At 37.9% G+C, this 26,828-nt stretch overlaps 1 protein-coding gene across 1 annotated transcript in view; it reads left to right on the forward strand.

Annotated features, from left to right (window-relative positions):
* Nucleotides 1-26,828, forward strand: part of CDS1 (CDP-diacylglycerol synthase 1) — a 67,552-nt gene that overhangs the window by 4,370 nt on the left and 36,354 nt on the right. The window contains exons 2-3 of the mRNA XM_025425721.3: nucleotides 16,713-16,840; nucleotides 21,309-21,405. Of these exons, the coding sequence (XP_025281506.1) occupies nucleotides 16,713-16,840; nucleotides 21,309-21,405 (225 nt within the window). The remainder of the gene's footprint in view (nucleotides 1-16,712; nucleotides 16,841-21,308; nucleotides 21,406-26,828) is intronic.

Here is a 26,828-nt window from a genome sequence, read left to right on the forward strand (position 1 = left end):
CTCAATGGCCATCACCCATTCACCCCCACCCCCTGCCCTCCTGCCCTTCCACCACCCCTACTTCGTTTCCCAGAGTTAGGAGTACTTATGTTCTCTCTCCCTTTCTGATATTTCCCACACACTTCTTCTCCCTTCCCTTATATTCCCTTTCACTATTATTTATATTCCCCAAATGAATGAGAACATATAATGTTTGTCCTTCTCCGACTGACTTACTTCACTCAGCATAATACCCTCCAGTTCCATCCACGGTGAAGCAAATGGTGGGTATTTGTCATTTCTGATGGCTGAGGAATATTCCATTGTATACATAGACTACATCTTCTTTATCCATTCATCTGTCGATGGACACCGAGGCTCCTTCCACAGTTTGGCTACTGTGGACATTGCTGCTAGAAACATCGGGGTGCAGGTGTCCCGGCATTTCATTGCATCTGTATCTTTGGGGTAAATCCCCAACAGTGCAATTGCTGGGTCGTAGGGCAGATCTATTTTTAACTCTTTGAGGAACCTCCACACAGTTTCCCAGAGTGGCTGCACCAGTTCACATTCCCACCAACAGTGCAAGAGGGTTCCCTTTTCTCCGCATCCTCTCCAACATTTGTGGCTTCCTGCCTTGTTAATTTTCCCCATTCTCACTGGTGTGAGGTGGGATCTCATTGTGGTTTTGATTTGTATTTCCCTGATGGCAAGTGATGCAGAGCATTTTCTCATGTGCGTGTTGGCCATGTCTATGTCTTCCTCTGTGAGATTTCTCTTCATGGCTTTTGCCCATTTCATGATTGGATTGTTTGTTTCTTTCCTGTTCAGTTTAATAAGTTCTTTATAGATCTTGGATACTAGCCCTTTGTCTGATAGGTCATTTGCAAATATCTTCTCCCATTCTGTAGGTTGTCTTTTAGTTTTGTTGACTGCATCCTTTGCTGTACAGAAGCTTCTTATCTTGATGAAGTCCCAATAGTTCATTTTTGCGTTTGTTTCTTTTGCCTTCGTGGATGTATCTTGCAAGAAGTTACTGTGGCCGAGTTCAAAAAGGTGTTGCCTGTGTTCTCCTCTAGGATTTTGATGGAATCTTGTCTCACATTTAGATCTTTCATCCATTTTGAGTTTATCTTTGTGTCTGGTGCAAGAGAGTGGTCTAGTTTCATTCTTCTGCATGTGGATGTCCAATTTTCCCAGCACCATCTAGAAGAGACTGTTTTTCTTCCAATGGGTAGTCTTTCCTCCTTTATCGAATATTAGCTGACCATAAAGTTGAGGGTCCACTTCTGGGTTCTCTGTTCTGTTCCATTGATCTATGTGTCTGTTTTTGTGCCAGTACCACACTGTCTTGATGACCACAGCTTTGTAGTCCAACCTGAAATCTGGCATTGTGATGCCCTCAGCTATGGTTTTCTTTTTTAAAATTTCCCTGGCTATTTGGGGTCTTTTCTGATTCCACACAAATCTTAAAATAATTTGTTCTATCTCTCTGAAGAAAGTCCATGGTATTTTGATAGGGATTGCATTAAACGTGTAAATTGCCCTGGGTAACACTGACATTTTCACAATATTAATTCTTCCAATCCATGAGCATGGAATATTTTTCCATCTCTTTGTGTCTTCCTCAATTTCTTTCAGAAGTGTTCTATAGTGTTTAGGGTATAGATCCTTGACCTCTTTGGTTAGGTTTATTCCTAGGTATCTTATGCTTTTGGGTGCAATTGTAAATGGGATTGACTCCTTAATTTCTCTTTCTTCAGTCTCATTCTTAGTGTATAGAAATGCCATTGATTTCTGGGCATTGATTTTGTATCCTGCCACGCTACCAAATTGCTGTATGAGTTCTAGCAATCTTGGGGTGGAGGCTTTTGGGTTTTCTATGTAGAGTATCATGTCATCGGCGAAGAGGGAGAGTTTGACTTCTTTGCCAATTTGAATGCCTTTAATGTCTTTTTGTTGTCTGATTGCTGAGGTTAGGACTTCCAGTACTATGTTGAATAGCAGTGGTGAGAGTGGACATCCCTGTCGTGTTCCTGATCTTAGGGGAAAGACTCCCAGTGCTTCCCCATTGAGAATGATATTTGCTGTGGGCTTTTCGTAGATGGCTTTTAAGATGTTGAGGAATGTTCCCTCTATCCCTACACTCTGAAGAGTTTTGATCAGGAATGGATGCTGTATTTTGTCAAATGCTTTCTCTGCATCTAATGAGAGGATCATATGGTTCTTGGTTTTTCTCTTGCTGATATGATGAATCACATTGATTGTTTTATGAGTGTTGAACCAGCCTTGTGTCCCGGATATAAATCCTACTTGGTCATGGTGAATAATTTTCTTAATGTATTGTTGGATCCTATTGGCTAGTATCTTTGCTTTTACTTTTCTCAGTAGAGTCTGAGAACCACAGAGCTTTGAGGGATCTTTGAAGTAATTTAATTCAACACAGTCTCTCTCTCTCTCTCTCTCGTATATAAATATATACATTTTATATAGAATTAAATATATATTATATATTTTATTATATATTTATGTTATATGTTTAACATATAATAATAATAATAAAGTTGGTCTAGAGTGTGGTTGTTATTTCCCAAAATGACCTAATGCAAGCAGCAGAGCTGGAACTAGAAATCATCTCTGACTGGGATCTGTTTAGAGTGTTATTTTAAGGAGTGTGATATGAAATGACTGAGAGGCAACTGGTAGAATTATCACTCAGTGCAGATTCAGTTGAACTAAAATAAAACAAATTTACTATGTACCAAATTAGCATAGTTCTTAACTCAGTGTTATTGGTCATAGTAGTTGATGCTTGTAGAGTGATTTAGAGTTCACAGAGTACTTTTGCATTATTGGGGCGGAAGACTTTGCTCTTCAAGGTCCTTCTAGATGGACTAAGAATGAGATTGAAATAAGACAGATAAACAAGAGAATATAAAATTCAATTTTATATGTACAGGGAATCGAGACAGACATGGAAATTCCACAGCCAAGCAACGTGAGGTATACGTGGTACACAAAGAGAAGAGGGTGTATTGGTATATAAGGAGAAAGGGAGTAGGGATCTGGGATTTTGGAGGGAAGGAATGCAATATCACAGGAAGATGATAAAGAGTAAGTGTTCGATAAACGAAATGTTTGCTGGGCCACTGAGAAACAATGGGACATGGAGGACTTTGATCAAACAGGCGTATCTAGGTCCCTCCCTATCATACCTAGTGTGTAGTATAATATAGTTCTCTGTGGTGATAGCTCTCTACCTGGAGTAGGTCTTCTATCTAATTTCTTTTATGCGGTTGAGGTAAAGACTTTTCCTGTCTGCTGGGTTTTGATTGCTTTTAATTCAAAAAAATCTTCAAGTCAAAGTGTCCCATCTTGGGCCTGCCTGCTCTTCACCCCTAACGTCTTACTTTGTTTCTCACAACTACTATATGTGTTAGGAATAGCCATCATTTAATGGCTGAGAATAAGAAAGGCAGTAGGTGTGATTTCGGCCTGGAAATGCCAAGTCAAGAATGCCAAAAGAACAAACAAATCAACAAGAGCAAATTGAAGTGACTGACCACAAGTTAGGGTAGGCAAAGGAAGTGGACTGAAGGCCAAAGTGAGCTATTGAAGCTCTGAGTGGATTGAGAGAGATGGAGCAATTGGAAATCAAGCTAAGACCTGATTTCCTAGACCAAAAGTGGGAAAGAAGGGGGTGCACATGGAGGTTGTAGCTAATAAAGGGGAGCACATGTGGAACAGTGTGCATGGGACAAGGTCCCTGGGATGCTTGTATGTGAGGCTGCTACTTTAAAAAAAAAATTTTTTTTTAAATATTTATTCATGAGAGACACAGGGAGAGAGGCAGAGACATAGGCAGGGGAGAAGCAGGCTCCCTGTAGGGAGCCTGATGCGGGACTCAATCCCAGGATCATGACCTGAGCCAAAGGTAGATCCTCAACCACTGAGCCATCCAGGTGCCCCGAGGCTGCTGCTTCAATACAGGTTTTGGCTTGTGAAGTTGAGGGTGAAACAGTCTGGTCAGTTAATTTCTGTCCTTCCTCATTTCAGATGTGTGTAGTTTCTTTCATTAATAACTTTAATATTGTTTTAAATAAACTTTTAGTTTTGGAACTTGTGTTTCTGTAAAATCTTCATTTTGGCACACTTCTCTATGGGTTGTCTTGGTATCACCTGTAAACATTTCCCTTTTTTTCATTAAAATCTAGGCCACTAATAAATACTAATATTTGTGTATAGACATCTAGAATACTGTTTAGACTAATATTCCCCAATTGTTGATTAATTATTAATCGATATTACCACCTAAGTAATTTTCCATGATTCTTTTGTCGTTTGCAGCACACTCATTTTATTTAACATTTTTTGCTTGCTGGCTCCTAAAATATCACCAACCAATCAATTGATAAGGTAAATGTGAATTTATGGCTTCCTGTGTTGAGGGAGAACAGTACCTCAATAGAGCTTTGGCAGAGTCTTGGAGTGGGAAAGGCAGAGTGGGATTTTAGTGAGAATTGGAAGTTTGGCTTGAGGCAGATCTTTGGACTGTTTAGGAATGAGTAAAGACCACAAGTAACAGTTTGGGATTGGTGGCAACAGCCATGTAATGATTTTAAGGCAAGCGTTCAGAGAATCTTAGAAAGAAACTTCTTTGTTGATGCTTCCCATTTAAGAGTTGATGTGTATTTCAGAAGTTCTTTTGGTGAACAGTGATCTCCAGACCGAGTGTCCAGGAATAGGAAAGTTATGCTAATGTAGACAGGCACATTTTAAAGTCCTGTTAATGTAGTCAGTAAACTTTGTGGAGGTGAGGGGGTGTTAGTTTCTTTTCATATCTTTAAATTATGTTTTATATTTTTCTTGGGACATCTAAAGAATATCCTGGTGTTGCCATATGAATTTTTATTTACTATTTGTGATCTTGTCTTTTTTTTTTAGAGGTTTTATTTATTTATTAATGAGAGACACAGAGAGAGAGAGGCAGAGACACAGACAGAGGGAGAAGCAGGCTCCATGCAGGGAGCCCGATGTGGGACCCGATCCTGGGTCTTAGGATCAGGCCCTGGGCTGAAGGCAGCGCTAAACCGCTGAGCCATCCAGGCTGCCCTGTGATCTTGTCTTTAAACGGTTTATTTTCTTAATATTTTGAGAAGTTTTATCATATGATGTCATCAGTTTTATCAGGCTTTGGATGTGTACTGCAGTGGACTTTTTGATGCAAACAATATTTTGTCATAAATATACTAGGGAAAAGTCGGACAATTTAAAGTAGTACTCTGGAAAATTATCTCATAAAGAAAAATAATGTATATATGTAAAGTGTGATTATCCTTTATGTTAATATATATGCAGTTTTGTAAAACAGACCTTCACGTTTCTTCATAGATAGCACAGGTAAAAATAAAGTTGTTTTCTGTTTGTGTTCCTTTACTCTGTAGTTAGGAATGTCTTTTTAAAAAAAATACAGGTTTTGGTCCAGTATAAGGAAAATAGGTCATTTAAGAATTTGTATGCAGACATGTTTTATGAGGCTTGTCTGTTTCTGTGCATTCAGTAAATACTTGTTGGATGCATATTTTGTTTGAAGTTCTGATTAAAAGTTTTCTTTTTTGTGGCTCTTTATACCTTTGAGAAAAGGGGCGAGGCCAGGATTTGTTTGTTGTTCAATAACTAATTGTAGGATATATACTAATTTCTTGGACTTTGGACTTTAGCCATATGGAATAAAGGTAATAAAGTAATTTATAGTTTGCAAAATACTCACTTGCACATAATGCCAGTTTGAATCTCTTAACAATTGTGTAGACAGGAAATAGCCTTAGTTTATGCCTGAGAAAACCGAAATTCCTTTCCCAAGGTCATATGATATTAAGAGCTGGGATTTACCCTAAATTTTGTAAGAATATGTGAAGGAGGAAATTAGGTATGTGGTCTTAAATTTATAAAATTAATTAAGATACTTTTTACTTTACTATTAAAACCTTTTTTTTTTTTTTTACTATTAATAAATAGTAAAAAAAATTTTTTTTAAGTAGCAGCCTCACATACAAGCATCCCAGGGACCTTGTCCCATGCACACTGTTCCACATGTGCTCCCCTTTACTAGCCACAACCTCCATGTGGAACCTTTTTTTTTTTTTTTTTTTTTTAACTATTACCCCTTGTGTGATTTTTTTAAAACTAATTTGGCTTTTCTGTTCAATTAGAACCTTTTAACTGAAAACCTATAAATCTGTGATTTTAAGTACCTGGATTCAAATCAAACAAAATAGTTTCTAGGGACGCCTGGGTGGCTCAGTCTGTTGAGCATCCCGTTGTTGATTTCAGCTCAGGTCATGATCTCAGGGTCATGAGTTTGAGTCCCATGTCAGCTTCTACGCTGGGCACAGCCTGCTTAAGATTCTCTCTCTTCTTCCTCTGCACACCCTCCCCCCACCATACACACTCTCTCTCAAAACAACAAAACCCAAAATAGTTTCTTTTTCACTTATTTTTGTGATTGATTAGGAGAAGAAGTCATACATTTTTACTTTATAGGCATTTATATTTTGATTCATTTAGTTGGGAGATGTTTCAGAACTTATTTTTAATGAGAATGATGTCAGATTTTTGAAGTGACTCCAGGAAAGTAATTTCATTAGTGACTAATTGGTTATTGATCATATGCCAATTTTAGTTATCTTTCGAATTGTTTACTAGTTTTCTTATCCACAGGAGAGGTCAAAGTTATTTTTCATGTCATGTCATTGAATGTTTGTTTGCTTAAGACTCAGAACTATCAACATTATTAAGCTTTCTTTTAAATATAAAATTGGAATGCACAGAGAGAAACAAGAATCTAGGCCAACATGAGGAGCTCATACCAATGGAAATTTAAAGTTCCTTTGTGCTAACTTGGTGGCTAGGAAAGCAGTGTTGCTTTTCTGTTTCCTAGCTGTGCTTGCTGTTGCCTTTATTTGCCAGGACCTATGGCCAGCTATTGAAGAGCTTTATGTGAAGCTGATAAAGCCAATCTGACTTCATCAACTGTCTGTCCCAGGTGAAACCAAACCTTGGCAGCTCAGATTGGGCTCAATGCCACCTTCCTATTCTAAGCAGGTAATTTGAAAACAATGTAGTTCTTTGGGGCAGCAAATATTTATTAAGCTCATCTGAGGCTTAACATTTTACCTCAAAAGACAAAAATCCAGATCTGGAAAATCAAATTAGTTTCCTGTCCCTTTCAGGGTTTTTATTTTTATTTTATTTTCACCCATTTACTGTGTTCGTACATGAACTGTTTCTGTGTTGTCTTTGAACAACTCTGGGACACCATTCATGTAGGGATTAGTGTAGATGGTGCCCCCTGGAATTCTGCATGTGGTGGTGCTCCTTATAATAATTTATATTGATTGTTATTAATAAATATAGAATTGATACAAAAGGATCATGATTATAAGGAACCCCGTAGGCATCTAACTAACCACAGCTTGAATTTTCTATTTAGTATTTCCTTCTTTTGGTAGGTTTACAACATATTTATATCCCTGGTGTTGTGTAGTTCTGAATTTTTTTCCTAGATTTTTATTACAAAAGTTTTTTTTTTTTATTACAAAGTTTCTAATGTAGAAAAGTTAAAAGACTAGTATGGTGATTATCTGTCACTCAGCACTTAGATTTAACAATTGTTGAGATTTTGCCAGGTTTGCTCTATCTTGCCATATATGCATATGCAAATATTTTGCTAATGAGCAAAATATTTGAAAATAAGTTGCAGATCTCATGGTCCTTCACTCCTAATATTAAATCATGCATCTCTTGAAGACATTGTCTTTTGTAACCACAATACCATTATCATATCTAAAACAACTAACAATAACTTTCTTATCTACAAACAGTTCATATTCATATTTTCCCATTTGCTGCCAAGTGTCTATTTGAGATTCCTCTCTTTCTCTACCCTTTCCCTTCAAACCAAGATCCAGTCAAGGTTCACACATTGCAGAAAATATCCAAGGACAAATTTAATCACTCTTAATGCATATACTTGTTTTTCTTTCCAAAAAGCAAGATGAGCTGTAAGCATTCTTTCTCTTAGCCCTAAGCCCTACGGAGAGCCCTGCACTAATATGATCTCAGATAGAATGCAAATTTGTGATAATAGTAATATTTCACATTTGAATAAAACTCCTCAAATTTCTGAGCTCATGTATATTATCCCATGGATTTTGCCCTTAGAGATCTTTATTTCTAATTTGGAATTTAACACTCATATAAATGAAACCATAAGATCTAATAAGATTTATCTAGTAAGATTTTAATATGTAATAGAATTGGGTGTCATTAGGGGAAAATCTGAAGGAGCCAAAAATTTAGCAAAGATTTAAAACCGGCCTAGAGGGGCACCTGCCTGGCTCAGGTGGTAAAATGTGAAATTCTTGATCTCTGGGTTGTAAGTTTGAGCCCACTTTGGATGTAAAGATCACTTAAAAATACAGTCTTAAAAAAAAGAGGCCTGGAAAGTAGATTGGATATGAATATTGTAGGTAGCATTCTAGGAATGGCAAAAAAAAAAAAAAAAAAAAAAAGTAAAAACAAAGCTACTATAGATTGGGAGAATCAGCTTGATTCTATTTGGGGGTAGAGATGACTAGTTACCATTTCCTCAGGACACACTCACTGGGCTCCTTGTTGTAGGAGTGGCCATAGTGGGCAAGACTCTGGTGGGCAAACCAGAAACCTCACTACGTGTCATGTAGGCTGTGGCAGAGGTAGGCTGCTTGAGGGGCATGAGCAGCACAACTGGGCTGGGGGGCTCTGAATTTAGTTTCCAGTTGCTACTGCCAAATCACCACAAATCCACTGTCTTACAGTTCTGGACATCACAAGTCCAAAATGGGTCTCACTGGGCTAACACTGAGATGTTGGCAGGACTGTGTTTCTTTTGGAGGCTCTTGGGGAAAATCTGTTTTGCTGCCTTTTCTAGCTTCTAGAGGCTGCCTACATGCCTTGGTTCATGGTCTCTTCCTCCATCTTCAAAGCCAGCATCACTGAGACCTCTGTTTCTGTCATAACATCTCTGACTCTGACTCTCCTCTCTTCTCTCTCACCTGAAGGACCCTTATGATGATATTAAATTTACCTGGATAATCCAGGCTAATCTCCCCATCTGAAGGTCAGCTGATTAGCAAACTTAATTCCATGTATTACTTTAATTCTCCTTTGCATTGTGACGTAACATATTCACAGGTTCCTCAAGACGAGGACATCTTTGGGCACCCTTGTTATTCTTCAGGGAGCTTATGACAGGCTCCCTGAAGAAAGGTTTTCTAGAAGTGATATCAAAACTGAGACCTTAAACAAACAAACAAACAAAAAACAAAACAAAAAAGCCCTAAGACCTTCAAGATAAATAGATGCTAGCCAACAAAGCTATGCTCTGAGGAGGAAACATTATTATAAGTGGAAAATGTCAAGAAGTTAAGACTGTTGTTTCTGCACATGCAAGAAGTTCAGTTCCACAGAGCATGAGTGGCAGGTTGGACATACTGAGAGCCCTGGCTGGAGAGTAAGAGGAGGTTGGATTTGAGCAATGGGAAGTTTCTGGAAGATTTTAAGTGGGTGATTGACAGAATCAGATTTGCATCATTTTTACAGATTTATTTGAGAGAGAGAGTGAGCATGTGGGAAGGTGGGGGCGGGGTGGGGGAGGAGAGAGAGAGAGTCTTAAGCAGACTCAAAGCCTAGCGGGAGCCTGACTCCGGGCTTAGTCTCACAACCCTGACATCACGACCTGAGCTGAAACCAAGAATCAGATGCTTAATGGACTGCTCCACCTAGGCACCCCATCAAGGCATTTTATGTGTTGCTGATGCATATTGAATCTTCTCTGATCCTGACATTGGACCTACTAAATAGTGTGATGTAATGCCTGATCAGAATAGTATCATGGTGCACTGGAGTATAATAAGTCACCTCTTTCCTTCAGTGGGTGATTAGAACAGGGCTGCAAAGATTTGAGGACCAGTCTTTTTCTTTTCTTTTCTTCTCTTTTCTTTTCTTTTCTTTTCTTTTCTTTTCTCTTTTCTTTTCTTTTTTTTTTTTTTTTGTCTTTTTCTTTTCAATTCAAATTTGGAAAAGGCAAAGAGGCTTTGTCAATCATAGTAAATATAGGATAGGACCATAGAGCAGGTCACTGAGATAATCAGATTTCTATCTGTAGAATGTAAAACATTCATCATCATCACAAAGGTCTTGAAGACCCCTGTACGCCACTCTTCACTCTTAGTTCACAGTACTGCTGACTCACCAGGAAATAAATCAGTTTAGTCTCCCTCCCCAGCACAGATATAAGCAATTCTGTCCTCTGTTCACTTCTTGTCCTTGAAGAAGAGGAATCCATGTGTGTGTGGACACAATGAAGGAACCAAAAGAAGATGCTGAAATTGGAAATATAACCTAATATTCTTTCAAGTAAGAACTGCTTAGCATCAAGATTTTTTTTCAGGCACCAAGCTGTTTTACTTATAATTACCTTCCCCACTCATAGAATAAGACATACCCCAGGAATAAAGATAATCTATTGTTAATCTTACAATAATTTATATCACCTGACTTCAAGATAAAGGTAATGAAATTTTAAAAAAAGATCACTTTTATGGGAGAATTACAGGAGACCAAATAGAACAAGATCAGTAAACTTTGCTTGATGGGCTGGCTCACAGGATGAGAAGGTTCAATAGGGAAAGAAGAGACTTCTTGTCAGGGAAGTGTAGTAAAACAACTGTGGAATGAATGTGTATAATATCCTTGGGAAAGGACTAATAATGTAGAGAGGAAGTGAGGAATGCAGCCTGAAATATAGGACAAATGTGTTTGCAGATGGCTTATGATTCCAAAATTGGAGTTGGGATTTTCATCTTATAGAGAAAGAAATATATTTTTGAGAAAATTCATACGTGCCTTCAAAAAATGATCTACAGTGATCTTTCACAATATATATTTTTATAGCTTCATGATTTTTAAAAGCCCTCCTCCTTTTAAGCACACTTGAGGGTTTCCATTTACTTAGTTGCAATTTTAATGTTGAATTAGTACAGGGATCGACATGAACCTCAAGGAACCAGTAGTGGAGAAGCTGACCCTGACTGACTGACTTTTTAGGGAATCAGATATAAAAGGATTGGAAAGTGTGAGTGATTTAATATATTATCCTTTGTTGAATTCTAAACTGCTGCTTACCATAATTAGTTTAGAGCTTTTGCATGATCTTGTATGGACTGGAGCCATTCCCTCCTTCCTATCCTTGAATCCCCAGCATTGGCATGTATTTCGGTTCTCTTTCCCTGACCACTGGCTCTTGTGTGCTCTTCAGGAGTCATCATGAGTTATAAATGACATACACTAAGCCATACAGACACTGCAAAATTTTGTAAGTTCTAACGTGTATAACAGTGTGAATTCATCACCGGAATCAAGATAATAAATAAACATATCCATCACCATGAAAAGTTTGCTCCTGCTCTTTTGTAATTACCCCCTCAAATCCAGTTAACCACTGATCTGCTTTCTGGAACTACAGATGAGTTTGTGTTTTCTAGAATTTTTATATAAAGCAAATACTATACATACAAGTATGCATACAAACATACATATGTACTTTTTTAAAAAAAAAAAACAAGGCTTATGCTCAGTGTGGGGCTTGAACTTATGATCCTGATGTCAAGAGTTGCATGGTCTACCAACCAGCCAGGTTCACATCTCACATCTCAGGTCTACCTGAGCCAGCCAGGTACCCCATATGTACATTTTTATAAGTCCTCTTTATTCAGTGTACTTATTGTGACATTCATCCATATTATTACTGAGTAGTATTCCTTTGCATGATGTAGCCCAACCTGTCCTTTTCCCTGGTGGACATTTATTTCCAGTTTGGAGATATTTCAAATAAAGCTGCCATGGGGGGAAAAAAAAAAGCTGCCATGAACATTTGTGTACAGTCTTTGTGTGGATATATACTTTCATTTCTCTTGGGCAGATACCTAGGAATGGAATGATGGGGTCATATAATGGGTGTATATTTAACTTTTTAAGAAACTGCCAAACTGGGCAACCCCAGTGGTGCAGCGGTTTGGCGCCGCTTGCAGCCTGGGGTGTGATCCTGGAGACCCTGGATCGAGTCCCACGTCAGGCTCTCTGCATGGAGCCTGCTTCTCCCTCTGCCTGTGTCTCTGCCTCTCATTCTCTCTCTGTGTCTCTATAAATAAATAAACAAAATCTTAAAAAAAAAAAAAAAAGAAACTGCCAAACTATTTTCCAAAGTGTTTTTACCATTTTACATTCTTGCCAGTGGTGTGTGAGAGTTTCAGTTTCTCCACATCTTCTCTAACATTTGGTATGTTTTTATTTGTTGTTTTTTTAATTTTAGCCATGTTTCTCAATGTGTAGTAGTATTTATATGATATTGATTTGGATTTCCCTAATAACTAATGATGCTGAACATTTTTTCATTCATTTAGTTGCCATCATGTATTGCCTTTGGTAAATATCTATTCAAATATTTTGCCCATGTATTTTGAGATGATTTTTTAAATTATATTTTGAACTCTTTATGTATTCTGGATTCAGGACCTTTACTTGGTATCTGATTTACTTGATTTCTAGCCTATGGCTTGTTTTCTCATTCTCTTAAGAGTGTCTTTTGAATTAATTTTTGTAAATGGTGTGAGATGTGAACCAAAGTTCTTTCACTTCCCTTTCTTTACATATGGACATCCAAATGTTCCAGCATCATATATTGAATTACCTTTCAACTTTGTTGAAAATCAGTTGGCTGTGTACGTGTGGGTTTATTTTTTGGGCTCCTTATTCTGTTCCATTGATCATTTTTTCTTTCATACCTATACCACAGCTTGATTACAGCTTTATTTTTTTTTAATTGTATTTATTTATTCTTGAGACGCACAGGGAGAGAAAAGCAGAGACATAGGCAGAGGGAGAAGCAAGCTTCATGCAGGGAGCCCCATGTGGGACTCGATTCTGGGATTCCGGGATCGTGCCCTGAGCCAAAGGCAGATGCTTAACTGTTGAGCCACCCAGATGTCCCATGATTACAGCTTTATAATAACAGTTAGACAGGTAGTGTTAGTCCTTCAGCGTTGTTCTTTTTCCATGGATGCTTAGGCTCTTCTAGGTCCTTTGTCTTTTCATGTAAATTTTAGAATCAGCCCATACATGTCGACCAAAAAAAGAAAAACAAAAACAAAAACAAAAAAAACCCTTTTGAGATATTTATTGGGATTACATTGGATCTATAGATCAATTTGTAGGAGAACTGTCCTTTAAATTTCCCTCCTGCATGGTTTCAAATCCCAGCTATATTGCTGAAAGCTGTGTAAAACTTGGGCACTTAGCCTTTTGGAACCTAAATTTTTTCACCTAGAAAATGGAAATGATTATTTACCTACCTCTATGGTAATGTGAGCAGTAAATAAATCAATATTTTTAAAGTGCTTTTGCTCTTATTTTCTAAATATACTTCTGTAGAAATTAAATTTACAGGAAAATAAACTTATTTTTTTTAACTTTGAGCCATCATTTCCCAGACATATTTTCATTAAAATTTAATATTTGGAAAATAGTAGTCCTTCATAGTCAGCAGCCTTTGATTCATGTAAATAAGTGCATCTGAGGTCTCATGCAAGGTAACTTGGCCAAGACTACTCAGCAAGAACAGATGAGAACTTCTTATTTTTAATCTTAAATATTAGCATGAGTTGACAGACTCAGTTTATTCGACATATTTATGTAGTGTCTAATAAATAAATGTCAGCCACTGGGCAAGTTCCTCTCCTGGCGTCTTGGGATTCAAAAATGAGGCCAGTATTTCCACTTCTCACAAAGCCTTTGGACTACTGGAAAATGAAGATAAGCAAACAAATAATTTTAATGTAAACTAATAGGTAAAAATTAAGGGGATTGTGGGAACATAGTTGAAGAGCAGCTAACCTTTAGCTAGGGGGTCAGGGAAGACATTTCAAAAGGAAATGACCTGAAAGCTGAGGTCAGAGGATGAATGGGCAATAGCTAGGTTTGAGAAATGGAGAAGGGAAGATTGGAACTGGGATCCAGAGAGAAAAAGTGTACAATTTGTACTTTATACATAGAACAAACATCTGGATTCAAGAGAGTATGGCACTGTGTGAAACTGGGCAGTCATCAAAGAGTGGCTGGGAGAGCAGGGTCCCGTCATGAAAAACAGTAAAAACAATGCTAAGTAGTTTAACTTTATCCTGATGATTTTAGGCTGTGGAGTAGTAAGATCAGATTTGCAATTTAGAAAGATTCTTTTTGTGTTGAACATGAATTAGAGGGTTGCCTGGGTGGTTCAGTTGGTTGAGCGTCCAATTCTTGATTTTAGCTCAGGTGATGATCTCAGGGTTGTGAGATCGAGCTCCATGCTCAGTGTGGAGTCTGCTTGAAATTCTCCCTCTGCTGCCCCTCCTCCTGCTCTTGCATGCACGCGCGCACACACACACACACACACACACACACACTCTCTCTCTCTCTCTCTCTCTCTCTCTCAAATAAATAAATCTTTTAAAAATGAATTAGAGAAGGCAGGACAGAGGGCAAGGGGATGAGCTATGCAAGAGAGGATGCTCAGCAAGGATAGAGCAGTGTGTAAGGATCAAGACAGGGAGAAAGATGAATGACAGGTTCAGTATTAACTGAATGAGTTTTGGTCAAAGGAAATGCAGGTGTTGATAGCCAAGTTTCAAACCTGAGTTAATTGTTGAACTGTTTTGGTGGTGGTGTCTTTACCTGAGTAGGACATACAGAAAGGGCAGTAGGTTTAGTGTGGAAAAGATAAGTCAGTTTGCTTATGTTGAATTTGAGATGATGTTCATGGAAAGCCCACCCACTCAGAAATGGCATGTTGGAAGCTAGAGATGCAGGTCTTTGGAGAATCATGAGTTCACAGAGACGAAGAGGCTAGATACCATTGGATACCCTGGTAAGTTGTGGGGGAGAACAGGGCTTATGATGAAAAGTGGAGGATCATCACCTTTAAATTACAGGCTTGAGAAGAAGCCCCTAATTTGGTTTTCTCAAACATTTTAAGTACCTTCATTCAGCAGGCACAATGTTTCATGACTCTAGTTGATCACTGAAGTACTACTTCTTTCCCATGATCTCCAGTTACACTCATTTTTGTGTGTGTGTGTGCCAGTTTTGGTATCTTGTAACGGGTCCCATATAAGAAATATAGAGTCTGCCATTCATAGAGTCTGCCATTCACTGAAGTATTTGAGTAACATTGCTCAATGAAATGTCATTATTTTGGAATTATCTTTCATTATTTAGTTACTGGAATGGAATTGAAGAAGCCTAGTTAAATCTTAAGTGTTTCATTTTGTGTTTCTCTAAGGTGTATAAAATAGAAATTAGAAGGGTAAATAATAAAAATAAAGCAGGGCAGCTGTTTTGAGAATGTGTGCATGGCGGGGTTGGGGGATTGTGTCATATCACCATTATTGCCAAGTGGACTTTGAAGTGGCTTACTGAGAGCTTTAGTGTTTGGAGGGCACAATTTGAATTCTAGTCCAATGTTTTTATTTTATGGGGAAACCAAGGGCTGAGTTTCTTAACCGAAGGGCCGAGTACTTTGCCTTTCATCACAGTAATAGAGCAGAAGTAGAATTAGTACTGGCAACTTCTGATTCCTAGTCTAGTGCTCTTTTGGCAACATGATGATGTTGCCTTCAGGAGTCACATCCATTAGTCACTATCTCTACTACTACTCATACCACACCTACAACACTGTATTATTGAAGGTTAAAAAAGAGTAGCAGGGAAAAGGGGGAAAAAAAGTGATCCATCATTCTAGATGTCAAAGACCTGATGGCATGTCGGACTGAGAGCAGATGCCTTGAGATTTTCGGGGGGTGTTCTGGCTCGTGGTTTATTAGTCCGCATCTCTCTCTGTATAAGCTACTTTGGAGACAACTGACTCTTTACAGTGAGAATTCAGCATGTGTATTTCATTTATCATTTTTGGAATAATGACATTTAATAATTGCTTAATATGAAAGTTATAGTTAGTAAACAAAAGTTTATTACTGCTTTATGAAAAATGAAAATGCTCCCCCAAGGCTAAAATTTTATTTGGTAAGCTACTTAATGGAAGGCTTTGGTTCAATCATAATATTAGCTTGTTATTTCTTTGACTTTACTAAGTCCTCAGTATTATATTAAATGCTTTTGTTTTATGGATGAAAAAACAGGTATACACACACACACACACACACACACAAATGTATTGCTCTGCTGGTGTAAGATCCTGCTTTTGTTGGTGGTGCTTTGATTGTAATCAAAAAAGGGACTATGCACAGTTGATCAGAATTTATATGGAAATAACACCATGCTCTCCCAGTTAAATAGCCAAACAACAAACACTTGATTCTTGTTGGTAAATTTCTGATTTAGATAATATAGGAAGTTTCTAGTTGTGTCTTTTGTTCAAATTAATCCTTTATATTGACAGATTTTAGCAAAGATCATCAAACTCTCCTAACAGGGAAGTACAACAGTGCTTGGTTGTTCAAGATAAATTAATAGTTGTTTCTTTGTTTCAAGTTATATAACTAAGATTTGATACACTGAACAATAAATAAATGCTTTGGCAATCGTGCTTTTTTCTTCTTTTTCAATTTTGCAAAGTGATTTTCTTTTTTCTTTAACTTTAGGAAACAGATATTGATGACAGATATGGAGATTTGGATTCCAGACCAGATTCTGATATTCCAGAAATTCCACCATCTTCAGATAGAACCCCTGAGATCCTCAAGAAAGCTCTGTCTGGTTTATCTTCAAGGTATGATTGAATGAAGATGACTATAATGGGTGCTCAAGAGAAGTTGTGAGGTTAATGCTGGTCGATGTAATAAATCTCCCTTTTTCTAAGTTTTGGAGCTGTGAAAGAGAAGGCTTTTACCTTTTCACCATATGTGAGGCATGGTACTAAATGCTTGATGTACATTCTTTCATTTAATCCTTGCAGTCTTGTGAAGTATGAGAAAACCAAATCTGAGAGGTTAACTGGGGAAGGTTACAGAGCTAGGAAGATGCAGACCTGGGACTCTTGCCCTAATCTGTTATATTTCTCAAGTGAATGATCCATTTACCACATCAAGTTACCTTTTCTGGTATTGGAACATCTAAGAAAATTCTGTTTTCTCTGCTCCCCATTTTTCAAATGCCAGGTGAAAATAGGTCATCATTTTTTTTTATTTTATTTTATTTTTTAAGATTTTATTTATTTATTCATGATAGTCACACAGAGAGAGACAGAGAGGCAGAGACATAGGCAGAGGGAGAAGCAGGCTCCATGCACTGGGAGCCCGACGTGGGATTCGATCCCGGGTCTCCAGGATCGCGCCCCGGGCCAAAGGCAGGCGCCAAACCGCTGCGCCACCCAGGGATCCCTCATCATTTTTTTTTAAACTGAGTTTAAAATTATCAGCCCAAACTCTACAAACCCTTTACCATTTTATGTTTACTATAGTTTTGAATGTTTGGTCATCAGCAAATTTGAGCTACTCTTATATTACCCTCCATTGTATGCCTTAGTAATATGAATTATAAAATTTATAAAAGCAAAATAAATATAAGCTTTTATCCAGATTAATGTATGAAATCTTAAATGTTGATATAGAAGAGTGTTTTTCCAACTTTTTTGACTGTGACACACAGTAAGAGATACATTTTACACCACATCCCAAGAGACATACAAATGTGTATTTTAGGTGTTGCAAAAATATTACAAAGCAGTTCTTGCTATTACTGTGTGATGCCCTCTGATTTCTTTTGTTTAATATTGTCCTGTATTGCTGAACAAAAAATGCTGGATGTGACTTACTAAATTGATTTACTATCCATAGGTCAAAACACAAGCCATTGGTTAGCTGTATCTAATAAATGTTGTATGAGTTTTTTTGTTTTTGATTCCTAGCAGATAATCATATTAGAATAAATTGGTTCAAACAGGAGTTTTCATATTTCTTAACCAATAGAACAACTTTTTGCTGTTCGTTACTGAAAACATGATTAGTATTTCAGTCATTATTGATCTCAGTTTTTCCGAGATCATTCACAGATGTTTGCTTTAAAGTATTATCAGGTCTATCTCAGAACTGAAATTTTTCTTATATTGATATTATATAAGAATGATGCTGGATTCCTTTGTGTCATTTATAGTAGATTTTCCTTAATGATGAGGTGTTTTTCTTTTTTTTTTTTTCTGGCATAAAGTAACAATAGCAAATAATAGCAACTGATATTTATTGAATATATACTATGTGCACTACTCCAGGCACTTCACACATATTGACTATTCTCATAGCAACCCTGTAACACAGGTTCAGTCATATAAACCTTTTTTATGAATGAGGAAATTGAGGCACAGAAATGTTATATACGAGGGTCATGCAGTTAGTAAGTGATAGAACCACATTGTGACCCTAGGTATTGTGCTGTTTATAAAAGAATTGGTTTTAAAAAATGAATAATGCATAATATATAACCCCCCAGCCCCAGGCTGCCTGCAACCCAGATTCTTGATGACTCGTGATATTTGTGCCACTAGGAAAATAAGTTTTTAAACCTTACCATTACTTTTGAAGTAAAAACCACTTAATATTTGTAGTACAGTAAGACGTTGTACATCTCATGAATGATTTGAGCAATAAGCATATAACCACTTTACATAATCACTTTTAAGGATGCTGCTTAATTATATACTTTTTAGAAATTTCATTTTTAGCTCATGTAAGTCTTGGAGACATGAGACTTGAATGCAGTTCTTCTTTACTGATTCTGAGTTCCTTTTTCCAAAGCAATCATGAGGTGATGGCTTGAACTCGAAATTAAGACTTTTCTAATGTGATTATGGTAGCATGGTAAAAGAAATAACGAGTTTTAAATTTAGAATCGGGCTATCGTCTGGTTTTTGTAGCAATGATTTTTCTCTCTCATATCATGCTCTGTTTTGAAATCAGTGGTTCTGTCTTAAAAGATGACTTTCAGTTACTGCATCAATGGATATATATGTTTTAAGTATGTTCCTTTACTGGCTTAACTTTGTATTAGGTATTCTTAGGAGATTTGGGGAATCCGTTAAAATAATTAAGGGAATTAAGTCTTTGGCCTTGCTGAAGGAGGATAGTTTTTCTGGGAGGGGGAAAAAACTATATAAAAGATAATCAGGAAAAAAAAAAGATAATCAGGATATGTTTCTTGAGAGCTCAGGTTTTAAGTTACCATTGAATTTTTGGATAATATAAAGAAAGTAGGTTTTCTGTTTAAGATCTCTGGTTCTCAGTAGCTACCATCCTTTGAAGTTCAAAGCCAGGCATCTAACAGAGGTACAGATGGACGTTGGCAACATCCTTACCTGGGGACTGATTTCTGACACCTACATAATATTCTCTTCTGAAGGTTCTCAATGATCCCAAGTCTGAGGGGTCAGTTATAAAGGAGAGCTAAATACACTTCTGGGTTTCATACAGACAAGACAGGATTATTATCAGGAGACTGGCTTCTGGTCCTTTATTTACTTCTGACTAGCCCTCTGACGTAGCCCAGTTCCCAGTCTATTCATTAATCCACAAAGAGTTATGTCTGTAAAAGCAAATGGAACTTCTCAGCTGTAGCATTTTTTGACTCTCTACTCACTTCAGTTCAGCCCTAAAAGTTACAGTCTCATGAGAAATTGGTGAGTCTACATAGTTTGTTACACAGTAGAGGGAAATAGAGTTGGGTAAGTACAATTTGACCACTTCATAAAAAACCTGGGAAGCTAGATGAAAGAGTTTCAATTCAGTGTTGTTGGCATTTTAGAACTTGAGTGCAGAAATGACATCCTAAAAGGCATATTTAAGAAATATCTAGACTGTATAGGAGAGTGATTGAAAGCAGGGAATGCAATCAATATTTGACAAATGGGTGAAGTCAGCTAATATTTCTTTCTATAGACAGGACAATGAAGGCCTGTGCTTTGAACACTGTGTGTGTATATGTGTGTGTATACACACATATATGTATGTATGTTACTATAAGGTGAATCCAGATCTCTTGTAACATAATTTCAATGCTATCATTAGAATTAATAAAACCCAGAAAAGTCTTAAAAAAAAACTTTACTGTGAGTTCAGTATAAAAGGACTGTAGAATGAATAAAACAGGGGGAAAGGAATTTTAAATTCAGAAATACCATGCATTTATAGGTATTATTAGAATCCTTTTGGTTTTACATAGTGGCTGCTGACATTTTTCATGACATGGCCACAGAAAGAGTGACAGTACTTGTAAAATACGCTGGGGATGAGTGTGAGTCTCCTGGGTATGGAGGGAGGGCCACTGGGCACCCCGTGCCCTTACTGACACCCAGAGGATCCAGGGAGATTAGTTCTCAGGCTAGCCAGGCATATGGCAGAGAAGCTCTGCCCTAAGGAACATGAGAAGGCCCACAGATGTGGAAATGCTTTTGTACTTCAGGCTCCTGTCCCTAAGTGAGGAAAACCAGCAGCTTACTTTGAGAACTAGAAGGAAGTGAAGGAAGTGGCCTTGTCCTTAGTGACTGACGACCTCGTGTCCTCTGAAATTTCAGTTAAACCACTATGCTCTGCAGTTTCACTTCTGTGTTAACCTTTCTTTACTTTTTCTCATTGGAAAGCTGTGTTCTCTAAACCATCCTAATAAAATCATTATTGTTTTTATCTGCCACCCAAAAGGATAGAGCATCTTTTCAGAGGGCTTTTCTTCCCTTCTGAATAACCCTGGTGGGGTGTGCACATGTACACATTGACCATTTCACTGCCTAGCCTGGTGATTCATCTTCAATCATGCTGAACAAAAAATCATTTCTTTCTTTGGCTAACATAATTTTTACACTTAATTTAGCTCTAAGTAAGTGAATCAATGCTGTTTGTTTGGCTTTTGTTTTCATTATTATTGTATAAGGTGAAGTAAGGGATTCTTTTTTTTTTTAATTTTTATTTATTTATGATAGTCACACACACACACACACACACACACACAGAGAGGCAGAGACATAGGCAGAGGGAGAAGCAGGCTCCATGCACCAGGAGCCCGACATGGGATTCCATCCCGGGTCTCCGGGATCGTGCCCTGGGCCAAAGGCAGGCGCCAAACCGCTGCGCCACCCAGGGATCCCGAAGTAAGGGATTCTTAAGAGGAGTTTAGGAAAATCCATACTGAGACCACACAAAAAACTTTAGGAAAGAATACATTAAATGCTAACTGAATAAACATTTTCTCTGTAGGTGGAAAAACTGGTGGATTCGTGGAATTCTTACTCTAACTATGATTTCGTTGTTTTTCCTGATCATCTACATGGGATCCTTTATGCTGATGCTTCTTGTAAGTGTTTTACATTTACCTAAGTATTTCTTGCTTTGTTTTTCAGCACTGATCTGATTGAAGTAATTTGAGCATTTCATGAAAAAGAAGGTAGTTCAAGATTTGCTAACAGCAAATTTAGTTCCCTTAGGCATCTTCTAGTTCATGAAATGACCTGCACCAATTTTTTTCTGTTTGCAAAATGGCCATTCAGTGTGTTCACTCAGCAGAGACCAAGTATACATAATAAATACGTCTTGCCAAGCATTAGATATTGCTTACACACACATGATTTTATCATATAGGACTATTAGCTAGATCCCTAATTTCAAAGAACTCAATCTAATGGCAGAGACATATATAAGTAACCATGTGAATAAATAGTATAATACATAAGTGGGTGAGTACTGTGATAGACATTGTTGGTTGAACACAGTAAAAAAATATCTAATCCAGCCACTCCTGATCTTCTCAGGGTGAACCCATAGAAGGCAGTGAGTGCCAGCGACCACCACTTGGGCCTTTCAGGAGTGAGTGTGTGCAGACCACTTTTCAGTGCTGTGTGCTGAGTGTCAGGGCAGGGGATGAAGGGATTGGGTTATAGCTGACAGCTCAGTAAGGCTTGGTGGAGGAGGGGACCTTTCAGTGGACCTGAGGGTATATCAGGGTGGAGTGAGCGCTGAGCAAACGCCTAAATGGCTGGATGCGTCAGAACAAGGTGAGCATTACTCTTCCTGGAGCACCTTTGAACTTGCAAAAGTAATTGGAGATCAGATTCTGAAGGCCCTTGCAATACTGTGTGAAGAAGTTTGGGATTTATTTGTAAAGCACTGGGGAGCCATTGAAAATATTGGGGATCACTTAAATTATTATTCCCCTTTAGAAGGTACTTTTGATCTAAGACATTGACGAACATGAACGTTCTTGATACTTGGATTCAGGCTGGTTTGGTGGGCTCCCTGTGAGTAAGTTAACATTTTTCTCCAAACTAAACTGTTTGGTATGGTAACTCAGGCCAGAATTTGTAGATAAAGGCTAATTTTTAACCACTCATTAATGAGAAAATTCAAAACACTTTTTAAAAAATTTTATTGGAGTTCAATTTGCCAACATATAACACCCAGTGCTCATCCCAGTAAGTGCCCCCCTCAGTGCCCATCACCCAGTCACCCCAACCCCCCGCCCACTTCCCCTTCCACTACCTCTAGTTTATTTCCCAGAGTTAGGTGTCTCTCATGTTTTGTCACCCTCACTGATGTTTTCACTCATTTTCTCTCCTTTCCCTTTATTCCCTTTCACTAATTTTTATATTCCCCAAATGAATGAGACCATATAATGTTTGTCCTTTTCCGATTGACTTATTTCACTCAGCACAGTACCCTCCAGGTCCCTCCATGTTGAAGCAAATGGTGGGTATTTGTCGTTTCTAATGGCTGAGTAATATTCCATTGTATACGTAAACCACATCTTCTTTATCCATTTATCTTTCGATGGACACTGAGGCTCCTTTCACAGTTTGGCTATTGTGAACATTGCTGCTATAGACACTGGGGTGCAGGTGTCCCGGCGTTTCACTGCATCTGTATCTTTGGGGTAAATCCCTAGCAGTGCAATTGCTGGAAAACACTTTTTTTTAAAATTGAAGTTCGATTTGCCAACATATAGTATAGTACCAAGTGCTCATCCCTTCAAGTGCCCTCCTCAGTGCCCATCACCCAGTCACCCCGTTCCCCCCACCTGCCTCAAAACACTTTTAGAGACATCCTCACATATTTGGACTCTGATTTAAAAAAAAGAATCATAAGCATACCTAAAGTACTTAGGCTCTCTTGTCTCTCTTTCTACTATGAGGGGAAAATACCATTTTATTACAAGTTCTTCCTTTCATTGGTGAGCTTAATCAGCAAAGAATATTAAAAATCTAGTTAAAGTAGATTTGAACTCTTATTGCTTTTACTTAGGTTTTTGCAGTGCATGCACACACAGGCACACATGTGCACATGCATCCATACTTATGTTGTATTTATGGTATTCACATTAAGGAAATATGGATGAATAAACACATAGGCACACATTGTTGGTATTCAATTGATACTACTTTTATGTGTTATAAAGTCTTATTTATATTCATATCACTCACGAGGTCATTTATATTTTGAGAAGTATGCATTGTATCTAGCTTGAATTTGCCCTACAATATCAACATTCATAAATGACTAATTCAAGGGAATTTTATTGAAAACTTATTTCTAGGAAATGATAGTTACTACTTTAAGATGGAACTCAAGGGATCCCTGGGTGGCGCAGCGGTTTAGCGCCTGCCTTTGGCCCAGGGCGCGATCCTGGAGACCCAGGATCGAATCCCACATCAGGCTCCCGGTGCATGGAGCCTGCTTCTCCCTCTGCCTGTGTCTCTGCCTCTCTCTCTCTCTCTCTGTGACTATCATAAAAAAATAAAAAATTAAAAAAATTAAAAAAAAAAATAAGATGGAACTCAAAACATGAGTAATGAATAATAAGATGTTCCTTAAAATAAAAAGAGCTTTTTTTCCTTCAGCCTTCTACTTATAGTATTGTAGCATTCATAGCTTGCAGTCATACGTTCTAAGTGATGGAGATACTAAAGCATATTTTGATATAGAGGCAGATAACATAACAGGCTCCCCGCCTCGTCTCCTTGGAAATGCCTATAAGTTTTAATTTACATTATATAATTTATAATATACTACTTACAACTAAATTATATATTTAGTTTATTTTTTCATATTGTGAGAGTTATACAAGTGTGTTAAAATTACTTTGGGAAATTGATAATTTTTTGAAAATCACTCCTAACCCTATCATCAACTACCAAAACCCAATTAATACTTCTGTTTTTCTTTTATCTCTTTTATGTATTAAAAATCATGGCTATAGTCATAATATGACTAGACTTTTGTATCCTGCTTTTCAAACTAAATATCATATCGACTGTTTTGTGTTGTTCCACCATCTTTACAGCCATCAACTTCATTAAAAATTTTTTTTTAACATTTTATTTATTTATTTGCGAGAAAGAAAGTGCACATGTGTGCCAATGAACTGGGGAAGGATCACAGGGGGAGGGAGAGAGAATCTGAAGCACACTCCTCACTTAGCTCAGAGCCCTGTGGGGGCTTCAATCCCATGAAATCATAACCGAAACCAAGGGTCAGACCTTCAACCAACTGAGCCACCCAGACAGCCCCTATCAACTTTAACACATGCATTGACTCAGTGGAATGGAATGCATCATAAGTTATGAACCACTGTGCTATTTTCAGACATTCAAGTTATGTTTTGGTTTTTCTTTATGTTGAATAACACTATCCTGAACATGTTCTTTTTCACATGCAGGATTATTTTCTTTTACTTTTTAAGATTTCATTTGTTTATTCATGAGAGAAACAGAGAGAGAGAGAGAGGCAGGCAGAGACACAGGCAGAGGGAGAAGCAGGCTCCGTGCAGGGAGCCTGACATGGGACTCGATCCCGGGTCTCCAGGATCACGCCCTGAGCTGAAGGCGGCGCTAAACCGCTGAGCCACCTGGGCTGCCCAGGATTATTTTCTTTGAATAGATTCCCGAAGTGAAAATGGGCACTTTTATTTGGATAACCCACGGATAACCATAGTTTGAACTCAACATATCCAAATCTGAACTTCTGTTTCATCCCCAGCCATTCTGCATAAATCTTTCCAGATGTTATTCTGTGTTCCCCAGTCTCTCTTAGCCACCCTTCCCCCGCCCTGCAGTTTCCTCCACCAGAAAATCCAGCCGGTTCTACTTCCTCATTTTCTTATTCTGTATACTATCCCCCTCTGCCACTGGCCCAGTTAAAGAGTCATCTGCATTTGGGTGAATGGTGGTATCTTGCCTGCCTTACTCTTTCTACTTTTGCTGCTGCTCTAGTCCATTCTTTCTACCTCTCTTATCCCCAACCCATACATCTGATCATGTCCCTTAGTGATCAGCCTGAACTCCTTTGTGTACTGCTTGGTGCTGCTTGCTGTGATTCTGTGACCAGGCTTGTCTCTGCTTCTCAACCCCATCTTTGCGTCTCAGCAACTCTGAACTACCTGTAGTTCTCTAACATGTGCTCATCCTCTCCAGTGTATGTGATTCTATATATCCTTCTCTGTCCCAACTGCAGCCTGTCCCCCTTGCCAGCCACAGGTGTTTTGTTTGCTCATGCTTACATCCATGTGGCTATTTCGACGTGGTATTGTAGCCACTTGTGTCTTCCCTGACAGGCTATACCTCTCTGAGGAAAGATGTCCTATATTATTTCTCCAAATCCTCCATAACTAGCAGAGTCAGCATTTACATATTGATGGTGGTTTTTAAGGCTCTTAATACATTTATGGGGCCAGCAGAGCCCTACATTGGTATGTTGCTACCGGTATTGATTATGGGGCCAGCAGAGCCCTACCAATGTATGTTGCTACCGGTGTTGATGGCCTGGAAATTTAGTTTCCATGTGATCACCCAGCCTGGAAGATGCACATATATTTTAAGGATTTTAGCTATGTTGTTTTGAATCCTCCATTTGCTTTTATCCCAGTAGCTCTATATTGATTCTACTTGCAAACTGTGATTGACAGTCATATAAATATATATGTATGTGCTATTAAAAGTAGTTTTTCCCCCCTCGGTAAAATACCATGTATAGTGCTAATGGCTGTTCTTGAGCAAATGTGTTCATTTAGCAAATAGAAATTGCATCAGTACATCTGATATTTTAAAAGCCTTTGGTTCTACAAATAGCATGGCTTTGCCATTGTATTTAAATGTCTATCATTGTCTCCATTCTGTGATTATTTTAAAAAATGACTTTTGACATTATATTCAAAGCTTACTTGAAGGATGCTATTTGAATTTCTTCTTGTCTTTATGTTATAAAACAGTAATGACTTTTTCTTAAAAAAAATACTTATAGTAGTTTGGCCTAGTATTTTCTTATCGTGTGGCTGAGGGGGCACAATTACTTTAAATATGTACATGTAATAGGTAAAATGGGAAATACAACTTAAGAACATCCTGAACACTAGCTTTAGGAAAGCTAATTTGTGGAAAGCTTAAAAGAAACACCAAAGTATTCTTGGGCAGAGTTTGGTAAGCTTTTTAAAGAAGCAGGTGAAAATATTTTAGGTTTTAAGGAACCACATATTTCTCAGTCACATCATGTTTGGGTTTTGTTTTTAACTTTTTAAAAACAAAATCTGAGGCACCATGGTGGCTCAGTTGGTTAAGCATCAGTTTTTGGTTAAGATCATGATCCCAGGATCCTGGGGACTCAATGGGGAGTCTGCTTCTCTCTCTCCCTCTCACTCTGTCCCTGCTCTTGCTCTTTCTCTTTCAAATAAGTAAGTAAAAATCTAAAAAAAATATATACGTATAATATATACATATGTGTGTGTATGTGTAT

This window comes from Canis lupus, chromosome 32 (genome assembly GCF_003254725.2).
Source record: "Canis lupus dingo isolate Sandy chromosome 32, ASM325472v2, whole genome shotgun sequence".
Taxonomy (NCBI): domain Eukaryota; kingdom Metazoa; phylum Chordata; class Mammalia; order Carnivora; family Canidae; genus Canis; species Canis lupus.